General features: G+C 35.2%; 1 protein-coding gene across 3 annotated transcripts in view; it reads right to left on the bottom strand.

Moving 5' to 3' along the window:
- Window positions 1–12,524, bottom strand: part of DCN (decorin) — a 38,502-nt gene extending 25,978 nt beyond the window's left edge. The window contains exons 1-3 of one of the 3 annotated variants that reach the window (XM_045553261.1): window positions 12,145–12,373; window positions 8,991–9,123; window positions 7,946–8,192 (exon numbers count right to left, since the gene is read on the bottom strand). In XM_045553261.1, coding sequence (XP_045409217.1) covers window positions 7,946–8,159 — 214 coding nt within the window. In that variant the 5' untranslated portion in view covers window positions 8,160–8,192; window positions 8,991–9,123; window positions 12,145–12,373. Of the gene's footprint in view, window positions 1–7,945; window positions 8,193–8,990; window positions 9,280–12,144 lie in introns of those variants that run through there. The other 2 variants (XM_045553262.1, XM_045553260.1) reach the window with 2 other exon arrangements.
- Window positions 12,525–15,586: the final 3,062 nt, after the last annotated feature.

The raw sequence follows: 15,586 nt of genomic DNA, 5'->3' as shown, positions 1-15,586 counted from the left end.
ATCTTGGAGGCTGAAATCATTTTTCAGATATGTGAAATACAGATTTTTCATGCAAAGATCTTGGTCCTAGGTTGTTTTTTCTTGCCAGTCATTTCCTGGTCTTGCTGTATTCATCATTGTTCCCATAAAGTCTAGGGCCTTTGGAGAGCTTGTCTAGCAAGCTCTGTTCTGCCTTTGGACAGAAAGCCTTCCATTTAGGAAGCACATGTTCCCCATCAAGTAATTGGACCCCTCAAAAACTGTTCCTGGTCAATTCAACCCTATTTTAATGGCGGCAAATGCTACACTCTTTTGCAAATCTATAAAATAATAGCCTTTGCTTACACATCTTTAGAGACAGAATTACCTGGGTTAAAATCAAGTCAGCCACTAACTAGAGATGGCTGGAACCTATAAGTTAGCATCCTTCGGCCTCTAACTCCTCACCTGAAAATACTGAGCCTGAAGTAAGTTGAGGTAGAAATATAATAGAGCTAAGGATTATTTTTGATGATAAAAAATTATTTATTTGAACTAAAATTAATGTTAAGAGTATAAATCAGGTAGTATTCTATGAAAAAAGTTATTCTACCTTAAAATTTTAAACTTCCAAACAAACAAATCCTACCTTTAATCATATATTATTGCATTAACTATGACTGACTCTTAACTAGATAATTCCTATTGATATTGATGAATTTTATGGTTATTCATAAAATTGTATACAAATTAAGGATTTTAAATAATATATCAGTTAGACAAAATTTGCTTCAAAAATTGTTCTGTAATGGTAACAAAGTCATGAGGATATGTCTTAATGCCTCTCTTACAATCTCAAGTCAAAAATTTAAGTAACTATGAAGTTAACTTGTAAATTAATTTAAATATAATATATTTAATCTCTTGAGTAGTTTGTAATTGTTAAATAATGACTTTCATGGGGGACAGGTAATATCTGTAGGCATTATTCATATAATTTATGCTCATACTTATTAAATATGCTACAAATGTATATATCTAAATATGTAGATAATTATATTTTCTAAAGATGGCATTAATTAAATTTCCTATCCGACATGCTCTTCTACCATAGGAACTTATCCGAATCCCATCAAGAGGTGAAATCTAATTCCCCTTCCTTCCCTTTGAATTTGGGATGGCCTTATGATGGTTCTGGGAACCAATAGGCTATGGCGGAGGTGAAATATTATGACATTTGAGGCTAGGTCAGAAAAGGTTGTACAGCTGCCACCCAGTTCTCCTGAAATCTTTCCTCTGGGACAGCCAGGGGCCATAGAAAAAATATGCCTACACTGCGACCACCATGTAGGAGAGGCCCCTGAGGCACTCCAGATGACAGATCAGCTGAGCTCTCAGGCAACAGCAGTGCCAGGTGTCAGTAATGAGATTGAACTGCCTTGGGTGTCTAGCCCAGGCTAGCCTTCGCATGCCTACGTTCCCAGCTGTTTGACTGCAGATACATGAGAAACCTCAAACGAGAACAGCCCTTCTGAGCCCTTCTCAGATTTATCATACCTCAAGTCATGAGGAAAATAAAATTATTTTCTTAAGCCACCATGTTTTGGGGTAATATTTATTCAGCAATAGTAATAGGAACAAAGCAGTTTCCTAAATTTAATTTTCAATGAATATCATTTAATATAATTCTAAATTTTCCATTAAAACATAGTATTTCCAAGGTAGACTGAATTAGTTATGTCCTTTCCCAATTTAAAGAAGATAAAGTGAAAGGAGCTTTATCTTCTTTAAAATATAATTACTTATTAAAGTAAATAAGACTTTACTTATGATATTACCATAAAATCATCTCTAAATAAAAGCTAGTGAAAAATGTACTCCTTTTTTTCTTTCTTCTTTTGGTTGTCTCAGTGATGAATAGCATTGTTCTGCTAGCAAATGTCAGCAATCTGGTAAACATCACGTTGGACAAAGGCCAGGTCATCCTAAAACATCATGCTTTTTTTCTGCCATGTGGCAAGAGTCCAATCTCCAAGATTTATTCTTACTGATTTCCAACAATTTTTTTTATAATTCTGTCTTCTACTTTTTGATTACAACAATGGTGGTGCAATTGAGTTTTTGGCAAATGAGCAAAATAACATTTAGGAGCCCCAGCCCCACTAAAAATCCTTTCTGCTCAAGGCAGGCATATTTCCCTCTTTGTCACTTAAAAATGGCAATTTGATTGTGTTATCAGTTAGACAAGGCTTCAGAAACAGAAGATTCCCCCCCTTTAATTTCATTCTTTTTCCAAACAAAAAGACTGTCTAAGCTCTTTGGTTTTATGGTCATCCTCAAGGGAAGAAGCAAAGGGAAAAAGCTGGACCACAGCTCCATGACTTCTATTTCCTAGTCAGCTATGTTCCCTCCTGTTCCAGCTTGGTAGAGTCAAAAATACTGTAGAATAGTCATCCAAGCACTCATCCAAGCACCAAGCTATGCGTGCATTCATTTAGTCATTCATCAAGCATTTACTGATGTTTAAGAGGCTACCAAGTATACGGCACTTGGTTGAGCAGAGAGTGTACAAAGATAAATTATTACCACGCTTCCCCCTGGTGAAGAAAGAAGATAGATGTAGAACGAGGTGGTTAAAAGATATTGCATAATTATGTATATGTACACACAACTGATTATTATAGAATAATCAAGGCAAATGTAGATTATAGTGAATGCACAGAAGTAGACAAGCTGCAGAAGTTATCTCAAAGCAGTCTTCAGACTAAGTCAAGGGTAACTGAGTCTTGAGTGTTCAGTATAGTTGTTGTAGGGCTTTCTCCTTTTATTAAGAATGGATTGCAAACTGATTTACTTTCTTTATCCTTATTTTCAAGGAAATGTATAACCTTCTTGCTACTCTTTTTGAAGGAGAAAACTTAAGATTAGAGGGTTTCATGGTTTTCCTCTTTTACCCAGGGAATTGATATTCCAGCTAAAGAATTCCCACCATGTCCCCTGGAGCCAGGACCGTTCTTCCAAAGCAGAATGCATCACAGCTGCAGTCTAACAAAATGCCTTGATCCCACACAGCTGCCTCTCAGTCCCTCCTGGGGCAGAAAAGGAAACCAGAGATATGTCAGTTCTCAAGTCAAGGAGACAGACACTCCGCCTTTGGCCTTCTCTGGCTCCTCTTATCCTCCTCCCCGTCTGTAACCCCTTTAGGCAAGAGGCTTGATTATCTGTGTCACATCTGAGCATTACTCATGCTTCATCTGAGGATTGAGGATCAGCCATACTCCACCTCTACCCAATGCCAATTTAGGTAACCCACTGGGCATGCTCTGTGCACAGCCTCCTGCCTGTACCATGTTTTGTAGACAACCTTTGGTGCATCTGAAACTGAATGAGGGACACCCCCATCCCTGCTGCTGTGGAGTCAGACATAAACTGTGAAGGCAACTGAGCTTCTAGCATTCTGTCTTCCCCTCTACAAAACAGTGCTGATTTATTTTTTCTGGGTTGATATCATGGGAGAAGTCTAACGGTTCATTTACTTCATATATAAGATCTGCTTCTGGAAAACCAGTTTCCCCAGCCAAGCAAGAAGCTGTGGAATATTATGTCTCAAGTGATAACCATTGGCAAAATTTTCACCAGTTCAAACAAAACAATTAAAAAAGAAAAAACTAACTTTATGCAATTTAGAAAGATTGTAATTTTTCCTGAGATTTTAAATTAAAATATCCTTTGCATTATGTGGTACAGCTTAGGAATCAGTAGTTATTTGTAATAGTTTTACATGGCAAAATTAAATGTGTTCCATCTTCTGGAACCATTTCTAGAGGGCCAAGCATGTGGGCTATAAATTGTTTATGATTATAAGATAGCCAAATGCTTTACTGTTCTCAACTCAAACCCATTTTGTTACAAGGAATATTGGTTTGGAGTACACTGAATTGCTTGACACTTGTACAATTTTTTGCTTCTTCTCTATTTACATTTCAAGATAGAGTTACCCTTTTTAGAGGGAATGGGAGAGAGGGTATTATTTTGTATCCAGCTTGAAAAGCCATATATTACTAGGAACTCTCAATGTCAAGTTGAAAATAAAATTACATATCAGAAATAGCCTTATGTTGTTAGCCAACTTGTTCTAAAATGGTAAATGAAATATAAGAGTTACTATGATACACATTTTCCCATATATTTTCTATTCTTACCCAGTGAAATAAGATATATTCTCATTTATCAAATGAGGAAACAAGGTTTTGAAAGTTTCAAAGTTACAGTTACAGCTAGTAAACGGCAAAGCAGAATTTGAATTCAGAGGTGTTTAACTGCATAACCCAAGTTTTTTCCACTATTAAATAATTTTAAGAGGTACTTCAATTCTTTTGAAATTTATCAATAATATAAGGAAATATATCAATAATTATTACTTTAATTTGGGAGAATAGTCAAAAGACAATGCTTATGCTTATTCAATTTCTCAGGGTTGATTTGCATTTCAGCAGGGAGATGAAAGTCATTTATGCTACCAAATTATGCTACCTGGTGACACCTGATCCAAAGATGAATGGATGAGCCAAAGAGTATTCAGGTAAGGGAAACTGTCTTCTTTTAAGATACTAAGCACATAGAACATAGCATCTAATCAAGATCAATATTAGGATATTTTTAAAAGATTTGACAAGAATGAGTTACATTGTGCGTTTATTATTTTAAAATAGCCCATAGATTTCTGAATTTGCTAATCCTACATTTATTTTCAATATTATTATTTTTATATTGCTATAAGTAAGAGTAAATTGTTTATGTCTTAGAAGGATAAAGAAAGAAAGAAGAGAAGATACAGGTCTCATATAATTCTGGTTCAAAGTACAAGCTAAATTGCAGTAAATTCAAGAAAACAATTTGGCCAACATCAATGGACAATTCACATTTACCTTTTCAAGCCCCCATGCTCTAGAAAATCCCATTTTGAAACTACTCTGATAAATTAGAGTTAGGGACTAAAACAGTCATTGCATCTTCCAGAAGGCCTCACTTTTTCCCATGGAGTAATTACCTAATTTTAATTTCACAATTAAAGTTTTTACTTCTTAGTTTTGAAAGAACTGTTAAAAATTTTGATGCTGTTTAACTTTGCCAAAACTATTTCTTAGATGAAAAAAGCAGTCACACATTTTAATTAAAAGAAGTTTGTTTGACATTAAATATTGTTCATATAATAAGATGACAAAGGACTATTGTCGTTCAACTCTGTAGTTGCTTTCTGCTCATTAAAAGCTCTGGCAGGATAGACCTGAAGACAAGATTAGTCTTTGACACAGATAAGCACTAACATTGGACATCCTCAAGTGCATTGCATTTTTTCTTTGTTGTAATAATTCAAGCTTCATTCTCAGATCACTAGAGGACATAAAATGAAGAATCAAATACATTTCCTTTAGAAGGATTGAAGTTGCCCATTTCTCCTTCCTTGCTTCATCTTTTACTTCACATAATCATCATATAACCAAAGCATGCATGAGCTGCTACTATGAGCCAGGTCCCTCACACATAATAAAATCTCAACAACTCTGATTTTTCTAAAGGTGTCAAGGCTATCAATAGCTTGCCAAGATCATAAAGTCAGCAAGAGTTAAACAGTAGTTGAAGATATGAATGGAGTCAGCTTTCTTTAAAAGCAAGTTGATGATGTCTCTCCCTTTTAAGAAGTGCATTTTCCATCTTAGAAACCATCTGACTAAAAGTTTTACAATATATTTAAACATGCATCTTTGAATCAACAAAGATTAAAAGTGCCTTGGCTGAGGTCACTGCTCATTGGAACTTAGTTCTCTTAATTAAACATGGTCTCTAAAAACAAATCATTCTTACAATCTTAGCCACTTGTTTAGTATATAACAGCCCTAACTTAAGTGTAATAAAGGAATGACACACACTTTGGACTCTTAGAAAAAAGATAGCATATGTAGAAAACATTCTCATCTAAAAACAGAACAATAACAACAACAAAACTGTATCATAAGACTCCCAAGTCAGGGAACTTGATGTTTCCTATGACTACATTTTTTTTTTACTTGTGAGCAATAGGCTTGTGCCTTTTCCATGATAGAGAATTGGAAAACTGGCCCAATGCTTTCATCAGGGTAAAGGTTTATGAACTATTTTTCATAGAAACAAATGGAAACTATGTTTATGAAAAAATAAAACGTCAGTAAAGTGACTAGCCAACTCTTCCCTCCTTAAAATCATCAACCCTTCATTTTTGATAATTTATATAGTGGGAGTAATAACACATCCTTTTAACCTTGTTCTCAGAGGCAAAGTGAAATTTAACTTGCATCACATTTCTTGGGAATTTGGCCATTTTAATAACTTCAGAAAAGTTTATTCCAAATATATCCTACTATATCCATCAAATGATGATCCCTTTGTTCTGATTTTTTTCAACCCCATTATTTTCCTACCCAAGACAATAATGCAGACAATAATCATCTTTAGCTGCTTATAAAAGTTTCTAAACAATTTGAAAGCAATCCAATCTCTCTTATTGTGAATACATAATTAAAAAAGGAATAGTCATCACCACTAAAATATAAGATTCACAAGAATAGGGATATGCTCATCCCTTCCTCCAGAGGCCCTAGAACAGAAATGACCCCATAGTGGGCTCTCAGTATATTTGCTAGATGAGTGACCAAGTTAAGCTGGTGGAGTTATCCTGCAGCCTTTTGAAAGTCTTTATACACATCTTTTATTTGGGTTTTAAATGGCTACACAATAAATGTCAGCATTGAAGAAGCGATCTCAGTGTTCGGAATATGTTTTATGTTTTTCTGGGTTTCTGCATGTAGTTTATTTCTTTCATAGAAGCTGGTGGCATTTTTTCCCTGCAAAATACTGCTAGAAAACATGTTCTGAATAAATATAGGGCTTCTGAAAGACATACCTTACTATGCTATGGGATTTTTTCCATAAGGAAATACACCATGGCAGAATAATCCTATAAGGATTTTTTTTTTCTTTTTTCTTTTCGATAAGAAAATATACCAAAAGAAAAGAGGAATGTGAATCAGCCGTTGTGTAAACTAAATTCATTACCCTTTGGCCCAGCCACTGGGGCTTCAAACTTTCTGGAGATTTATCTTCTAAGTATATTGCTCTAGGAATTTCCAGACCAAATTTTTCTTAAAAGATGGCAAATCAAACTGTCTTTAGAGTGTTAGGTTTAAGATATATGCTCCAAGATTATACTGAATATTTATACCATACCTTACTTGTAAATATTTCCTTTGAAATTTTCTGAAGACTGTAAACAGCTGGATTACAAAATGCCAAAGGTAAAAGCAAAACTAAGACCCAGAGATTAAGGGAATATTTTGGTACTTGAAAGATAAGGTTTTGTTGGAAAATTTTACTTGTTTTGCTTTTGATAACTGCATACTTTACGATTTAGTAATGTTAAAGTCTGTTATCTGGGCTAACTCAAGAGTAGATAGGCTGTCCAGGTTTTCTTAATATCTAAGATTTTATAAAAGCAAATCATAGAACATGAGAAAGACATCATTTTGTTCAAAAATTTATTTTGTGAAAGGAGGGCCATAAAGCTCAGCAAGATTTATAAAAGTGATTTGTCTAAGATTGAAAAGTGTTGGAGCCCTGACTGAAAAGAAAGAAGGAAGGAAGGAAAGGAAGGAAGGAAGGAAGGAAGGAAGGAAGGAAGGAAGGAAGGAAGGAAGGAAGGGAGGGAGGGAGGGAGGGAGGGAGGGAGGGAAGGAAAGAGAGAGAGAGAGAGAGAGAAAGAAAGAAAGAAAGAGTCTCCTAACTTCAAAGCTACTTCTCTTTCTATTCTGTTCTGCTTCCTTTGCTCCTCATTAGGTGGCACTGTCTCTCACATTTGGAACTGCAGAGATTAAAGCTGAGAATGCTAAACTCTCAGAGACACCATTCGCATGAATTAAACAAGGTAGGTGAAGGAAGCCTGCATCTCACTCACCCAAGTCAGAACACTGGACAACTCGAAGATGGCATTGGCAGCGGAAGGGACACACTGGTCCCAGGGGCTCTAATTCGGGAAGTTCAGGAGCGCGCTCTTCTGGGCCTATTCCAGAAGCTTCATCTTCTAGCATAAAGTCAAATAAGCCTCTCTGTTGAAACGGTCCGGCCCAGGAAACTTGTGCAAGCAGGAGGAAGATGATAGTGGCCTTCATGATTTATCTCATGTATTTTCACAACCAGGGTACCTAGGAAACAAAGGTTTAAGAAAAGCAGCATTGGCTAGTCTGTGTGTTATTATTTGTATAATGCCCCACAGTGCCCACAGTGATCACAGTGGGCATTTGAGTGAACACAGAGAAAAGAGCAAAAAATAATATTTAATTTATTATTAAGAAGCAGAGCATTAAAAATGTATTTGAAAGGTGATAAGGTACATTAAGCAACATTTGCACAACTGTTTACCAAGAGAAATTTGAATAATTGTTTAAATCTAGTTATTTGAATTTGGGGTCTGAATTAAGATGATATACTATATATTCAAATCATTTGCAAAATGGTCGTGATAATAAATCATATTGGACTTTTGAATGCTCACTTAACATATGCCATACCACGGTCAGATAAAATGTTGCCTATACATGAGAGATCTCCAATTTCTGCATCCTATCTCTGGAGGCTAATCTCGTCTCTCCGTGCTACTACATTTATCTTGGTCCAGGCTCTTCTTACCACTCCCTGAACTATTGCAAGAGCTTCTAACATATTTCTGCCTTGAATATTTCCTCTACTCCAGGCCATCTTCCACTTTGCTGCCTGAGTCATCTTTTTAAAATTAAATTTCATCTTGTTAATTTCTACGGCAAACCACTTGTTGACTTTCCCCGGCTTGCCAATGCTGTCCACATCCTCTGCACTGTATGGAAGACCACTCTTAATTTGGTGCCAACTGATATTTGTAGCCACATTTTTCTCCATTTTCCCTCCGCTGCCAGTCCTCACCTCAACACTGACACCCCAAGCTACTTGCCATTTAGATTACCTACCTTGGAAGAGTGTTGTAAAGACGGAACGAGATAATAGGCTTCCCTTCTGTGTTCCCTGGCTCATCCAGGCGGGATGCTGCTTCCTTCCTCTTCTCTGCTCCCAAACCACGTTGCTCTTACCTCTTTTAAAGAACTTATCACATAATATTGCAATTTGTTTTGCGTGCTTGGTCTGTCCCCCCCACTAGACGATGTGCTCCTTCAGGGCGTGTCTTATTATTCCTTGTTCTGTACCCGGGCCTTGCACAATATTTTGCACACAAATGACTCAATTGACCATCATTTTATTAACAATAGAATTTATTCAATCTGTATGATTTTTTTAGAACTCAAAATTATCTTTTTTTTCAATATCAAATTTCTGGTATAAGAAAGTTATCAAATTGCAAACCTCAACTTGTATAAGTAAGGTTCCCTTTTAGAAATAAATCTATTGTCTAGTTTCCCCAACTGATTATTTTCAGTAAGCTAATAAACACATATGGAAATCCCTAACTGGTGTTTATTTGATTTATATGGTTATCTGGTTTTACCAACAGGACATTTTGTGAAACAAACAAACAAGCAAAAAGTACAGTTTTGACAAATCTATACAGTATTTATCCAATCAACAAGCACTTATAGATGTATGCATCTGTGTTGTTAAATAGACTAAATCAGACATAAATCTGAATAACAAATGCAAATGTGATTGCATAGAAAAAGAGCAACCTATTTTTAAGATGACATATTTTAAAATTCCATTGAAACTATTCTAAGTATTTCCAAAATATAGCTATTACCATTAGTCTTATTTCCTCTACCTTGTATTATACACTTCTAAGAATCCATATTAAAGCCATATATTCATAAGTAGCATTAAAGGGTTGTTTTGAGTCATTATCCAATTGTAACATAAGCATAAATCAAAAACAGAAACAGAAAACAGAAAGAAAAAAATTTTTGTATGCCCTAACTCTAACCCTAATGTATATTCTGGAAATTTTTGCCTAGATTTACTAGAGAGGAAACAAATGATTTGCAATTGCTTACCCTTTTGTTCTGAGTTTATATTTACTACTGAAGTATATCTAAGGTAGCACACATACAATAGAGGCTTGTGGCTTTTCATTTTTAAAAAGCACCATAAATATTATTAGTGACACTGCCACTTTAAGTTCAGTATCAAGTTTTCTCTGGGAGCCTCCTCCCACTCAGTTACTGAGTTTCCCTTTAAGAGGAGACTCTATTCTTTTGGCAGCATGTTCATTTGGATTGTAGCTAAGGGAGTGGTTTTCTATCTGTTTCACATTAAAATGCAATGTTTACGGTTTACCACAAGCTTGCTAGCCTTGCATATTTAATGTCTTACAATTTTAGAAGAAAAACAAAGCAAAGTAATTGCAGATTTAATAAATAGCAAGGAGAGTTAATGCAGATGTCTCTTTGTAATCTTTTCTCCAGAGGAAAAAATGCCTGGTTGTTTCACTAACAACCCAAAAAAGGAAATGTTGAGCATTAACTCAGAGGAATAGTACCATCATTTATATTTGTTTACTCTTGTTAAAATGGTGCAAATTCTCCACATGATATTCTTTTTGATTGGAGCTGAGTACAAACAGGCAGCTTATAGCTTCAATTTCTTATTTTTATTTCACTTTCATTTGGGTGTGCGTGTGTGTGTGTGTGTGTGTGTGCATTTTAACCCTGAATGCCCCAGGAAAGAATATTAGCATGTCCAAAAATTTTATGTAAATGCCTCCATGAAAAAAATCTCTTTTAAATTAGTGTCATGATACTTAAAGACCCAGCATCTTAAAGATCTAGCATCTTAAAGACCCAGAGTCTTAAAACAATTAATATGAGCTATTGATACAGATAATTTCCTTAATCATTTCCTTCTTTCTTTAATAAATTAGAAATATAAACAGCAAAGAGCAGTGACCAATGTAGAAGCCAAAGAGACTATTATTGAGAAGATACGCTTTTTAAATTTTACTGAAACTGTTTTAAGTATTTTCAAAATGTATGACACTTACCAAGATACTAATTGCTAATATAATGTCTCTGTTTTACTAAAGCTAGTTGCCAGAGTTTATAAATGTTTTATCAAAAATAATAATTTCTGACTCCCAAAACCATTTCAACCCATTAAATTAACTAAGTCATTCAGATCAACATTTGTGTAAAATATCACGTAAGCTTTTGGTTTGACTTTCAAAGTCAAAATTTAACCCTCAGGAGATAAGTGAAACTATACATGCAGAGCAAAACTAAAATCCCCTAGCACTAGATGCATTAAAAACTTCAACAATAATAGCAATTAAAAAATGAACAATAAAAGTGGCATTTGTCCATAAACAAGGGCTACTATAGAAGGCATTTGGCTCTTTTTCTGGTAAAAACAGCAAGAGGAAAAAAAAAAAAGCCACAGGTATTTATATCACTGGGAGTCCACTTAACCAGTGGTCATCGTGTTACCCTGTTTTGAAATTAGAAAATTAACCCACACCCTCATTTTATAGTGAATATTATCTTACAATAAAATTTCATGTGTATTGAAAATACTGACAGGGAAACTTTACACTTAAGGAATTATGCAGTTGTGAGAATGTCTAGGGTCTTTAATAGCACAAATATCTTCAGTGTTTATTTTTGCCTCTCTGGTCATAATTTCTACTCATTTCTGACTTTGGAAAAATATACATTAGATCTCTACACTAATCACCAGAGTTCACTTCTCTGGGGTTTTAAAAATTCTCAAAGTATACAAGAATTCAGGAGAGGAATAAATCCTTAAATATATAGTCCAACTACAACTAGTATGCTAGTTTAGAATACTTTTCTGTTAACACTTCCTAAAAAGCTAAACATTGCATTAGTAAAAATACAAAAACATTAACAGATAGTCATAGTTTTAGGTTACAGTTTTTTTTTTAATAAGCATCTTTGCAAGAACAGAAAAGAAAGAACTAAAACAATGCATTCATTTTACCAAATATTTAACTTCTGTTTTCAAGCGATACTTGTTTAAAATGTTGCATAAAGGTTACTAAAAGTTTAGCACGATTTTTTTTTCTATCCTTTTTCTCAACAAATAATTCCTTTTGCTCTCAATTTGACCAAAGTTTTATTAGTCTGTAGCAGAGTTCAGGACAATTATTGAAAACCATACCTTTTAATCCGGGGATTTGCCACAGGAGCCCTCAAAGCTGAGATGTAATTACACTAAATATTCAGCCCAAGCAAAAGAGTTTGCAGGTGTGGAAAGGAGGAGGGGGTAGGTGCTGCTCTGTGACTGTCACTAGGTTGAAAACCTCCTGCTTCTACTCCATAGCACGGTTAAAAAATAAGGTTTCCCTCAATGAACACAATCCGGCTGACACCCACATTAGATCATATGGTAATGATATGTCTCTTGTATTGAAGCCAGAAACTTTATCGGCCTTTTTTTCTTCCCATTTGCTTTATTCCTTTTGCATCTGCTTAAGATTCTAAACTGCTTATGTAGTACAGTGGAGGAACCTGACTTGAAATTTGTCTTATTGCCGATTCATTTCCCTAAAAGATTGTAACTAAAGGGTTTGTCTCCCCACCCCCAACACCATTCCAATATGCACCCTTTCTAGCCTTGTTTATAAGTAACATTTATTACACTTCTGAAATGACAATTTTTCTTGCTTTCTGGGTGGGTATTTCCAGAAAAAAATGAAATTAATTTTATAGTTGTTTTATATGTGGTCTACAAAAAATAACTGAGTAGCCTTATGTTTAAATACTCATTCAGATTCTTACTTGCCTTGGAATGTTTGTGCAAATTCAAGTACAATGCTGTGGAGTTTTTCTGTAGTGTCCTGGAAGAAAGCCATGCTTTTATATGAAAAGTATGTCATTTATTACTTTCATTACTTATAGTTTAAAATATTTCTTGTTGTCCACCAGTTTTTTAATAAAACATAGAGACACTAGAAGTTGGTCACAATATAGTTTAATCTGTATATGAACAATTTGATTTTCACAGACTATAATTTTATGGAATCCAGAACTTTGAAAAGGTAATAGATTCTATGGCTCTTTCCAAATTTCATTAAATGGAAAAAAGAAAGTGCAAACACAAGGAAAGATGTTTGTTTAGCCACTGGAAAGGGTTTTTGCGTTTTTATAATTCCTTTGCTGGATGCTGTTAGTTGTCTCTGTGTAAGTCTCTATGTTTTGACTTGTATCTTTATGCTCTGGCCCCTAGGCTGTTACCAGGTGAAAACTTGAAATCAACATCTGTGAAACATGAGAGGATCCCCTTCCCATCCTCCTCCTTCCTTCCTTCCCTCCTGGAAACATTTGAGTGGGTATCTTGGGTGGTGTTCTTGAGGAGGAGGGGTATAACCACTTTATAGTTTGCTTTATTTCCCACGTTCAGCCTCCCAGGTTAACACTTTACCCCACTTACCCTCTCCTTGACATTTAATGACCACATTACCTAGTTATTCTGATGGTTTAGAAAAAGACAAGCACAATGTTTCCTGGATATTAGTACAAAGTCCAGGATCCCTTTACCTGGAATTAATTAATTTTCTCCTCTTAACTCTCCTTGAAAGGCATTTATCTCTTTTTGATGACATATAATAACTTCTTCCTTGTATCATATTTATTTGCATGTCTTACTCCTGGGGAGTAAGCACATTGTATTCATATTTGTAAAGTTCTTGTGCCTAGATAGTTTATGATATATAGTAAATTCTCAGGAAACACTTGATAAATTACTAAAGATATTCAAATCATTGGCTATGAACCATAGCATGATTAATGTTTTGGCCATCCCTGATTTACTCTTTATCAAAACCCAACCCTACTAAAGTGTATATGACAATTTAATGGCAATGATTTTTCAGGGAGGGAGAGAGAGAGATAGAAGACAGGTAGGGAGTATTAAAGAAAAAGTAGGAGGAGAAGAAAAGGCATATTACCCTAGTACGTAGATCATTTTACTTTTATAAAGTGGGCCATTTTAGGTTCAGATCTTTGGGTCTTCCTTCTGAGAGTAAGCTGTGTGAATTTAGGCAACCTACTTAACCTCTCTGAGTCTCAGTTTCTCAGTTTCTGGGCTTTATAAAAAAATCTCCCTATAAATATTAGCTTTTATTATTTTCTGATATATTTTGCAAAAATCAAAACCCAAGTTCACAGAGCTGATAAGAAACAGAGCAGAAATTAATTCCTAGTTCTTCTCATCTCTAATCCAGTTTTCATAGCTATGCTATATCTTAAGAAAAAGAAAACTCTTAATATATAGAAAATTAATTATGAAAATTTGGGGATAACATGTCTTTGCAGACTAGTATAAATACTGTGACCAAGTTACAATTCCTTTTAAATTTTATTTATATTTGTGCAGGGACAAATACACATTTTTTTACTTTCAATAAGAACCTCATCTCCGAAACCCCAAGCACTTAACCAAACATTGTGTTGTATAAAATCTGGATCCTTAATCACACGTTACATTACATATATTGTCACACCTATTTTTAGGTAGAAGAAACTAAGTCACAACAAAGTCATATGCAGTTAAGGCACAAGGAGGTCATGGCACTATCACCATAATCCAGCTCTCCTGCAATCTACCATAAAGTGGAACAATTTTATGGCTAGAAACAGCACTTGCACAGAGATTGCTTACACTCATCCTGGCTTGGAATGTTTGGGGGTAGAATTCCCCGAAACTCTGGCTGTCATATAGATATGTGAAATATTCCAATTCGGAGCACATACCACATCTGCTGTTAAAACCACTTAAACTGTGATTTCTCCTGACAACCCACTAGCTAACAGGGTAACTGTGTTCTGAATGTTGTCAAAGTTCATTTTGGGGCCAGTCACTCTTTCTCATCAACATCACATACAAGAGATTTAAATTGTACCTGCACATTAAGGATGTGAAGAATGCCAGAGCTTAGAAAGGTCTCCTTCTGACACCCTTTATTTTCTAAGAGGTCTGGAAGCAAATGATTATCTTCACTAACCCAGTGTGACTGGTTTATTCATAGACTGACTCTTCAAAGTCAGATCAGGAGCTGACATGAACTGTCTGGCTCTATGCTTTGCCACTCTTCCTTAGCCAAGAAATAAGGCTAGGGTGGAATTGAGGACAGCCTTGAATATAGGATAGCTTGATACAAAATTTGGTATAGAAAACGTTTATTTTGGCTGTCTTCCATGCCTCTACCCCACCGACCCTCACCACTGTGTTGCGTGTCCTTGTACTTTATGCAATGTAACCTCTCTGTTCTTCAAAGTTTTAACCTATAAATGTAGTTAACCATTGTACTGTCTCTGTCATGGGTTTGTGATGAGGTTTAAAGAAGGTTAATACATAAAGCATTTAGAACTGCGCCTGACATATCTCAAACAACTCATAAGTGTCTGTTATTGCTGCTTCTGCTGCTTCTCTTGTGTTTTTTGCTGTTAAAAACTTTACCCTGGACACGTCAGTACAATAACCAAACTCCATCCCTTTTACAGCCCAACAGGTTTCCTGCCTAACAACCCAAGAAATCACCTAAATTATGAAATAATTGCAAGAAAAAGGACTTTGGAGTTAGGTAAGCTTGAGTTTAAGT

The sequence above is a fragment of the Lemur catta genome, chromosome 6 (genome assembly GCF_020740605.2).
Source record: "Lemur catta isolate mLemCat1 chromosome 6, mLemCat1.pri, whole genome shotgun sequence".
NCBI lineage: Eukaryota > Metazoa > Chordata > Mammalia > Primates > Lemuridae > Lemur > Lemur catta.
The sequence above is the reverse complement of the archived record's forward strand: the minus strand, read 5'-3'. Positions and strand labels throughout refer to the sequence as shown.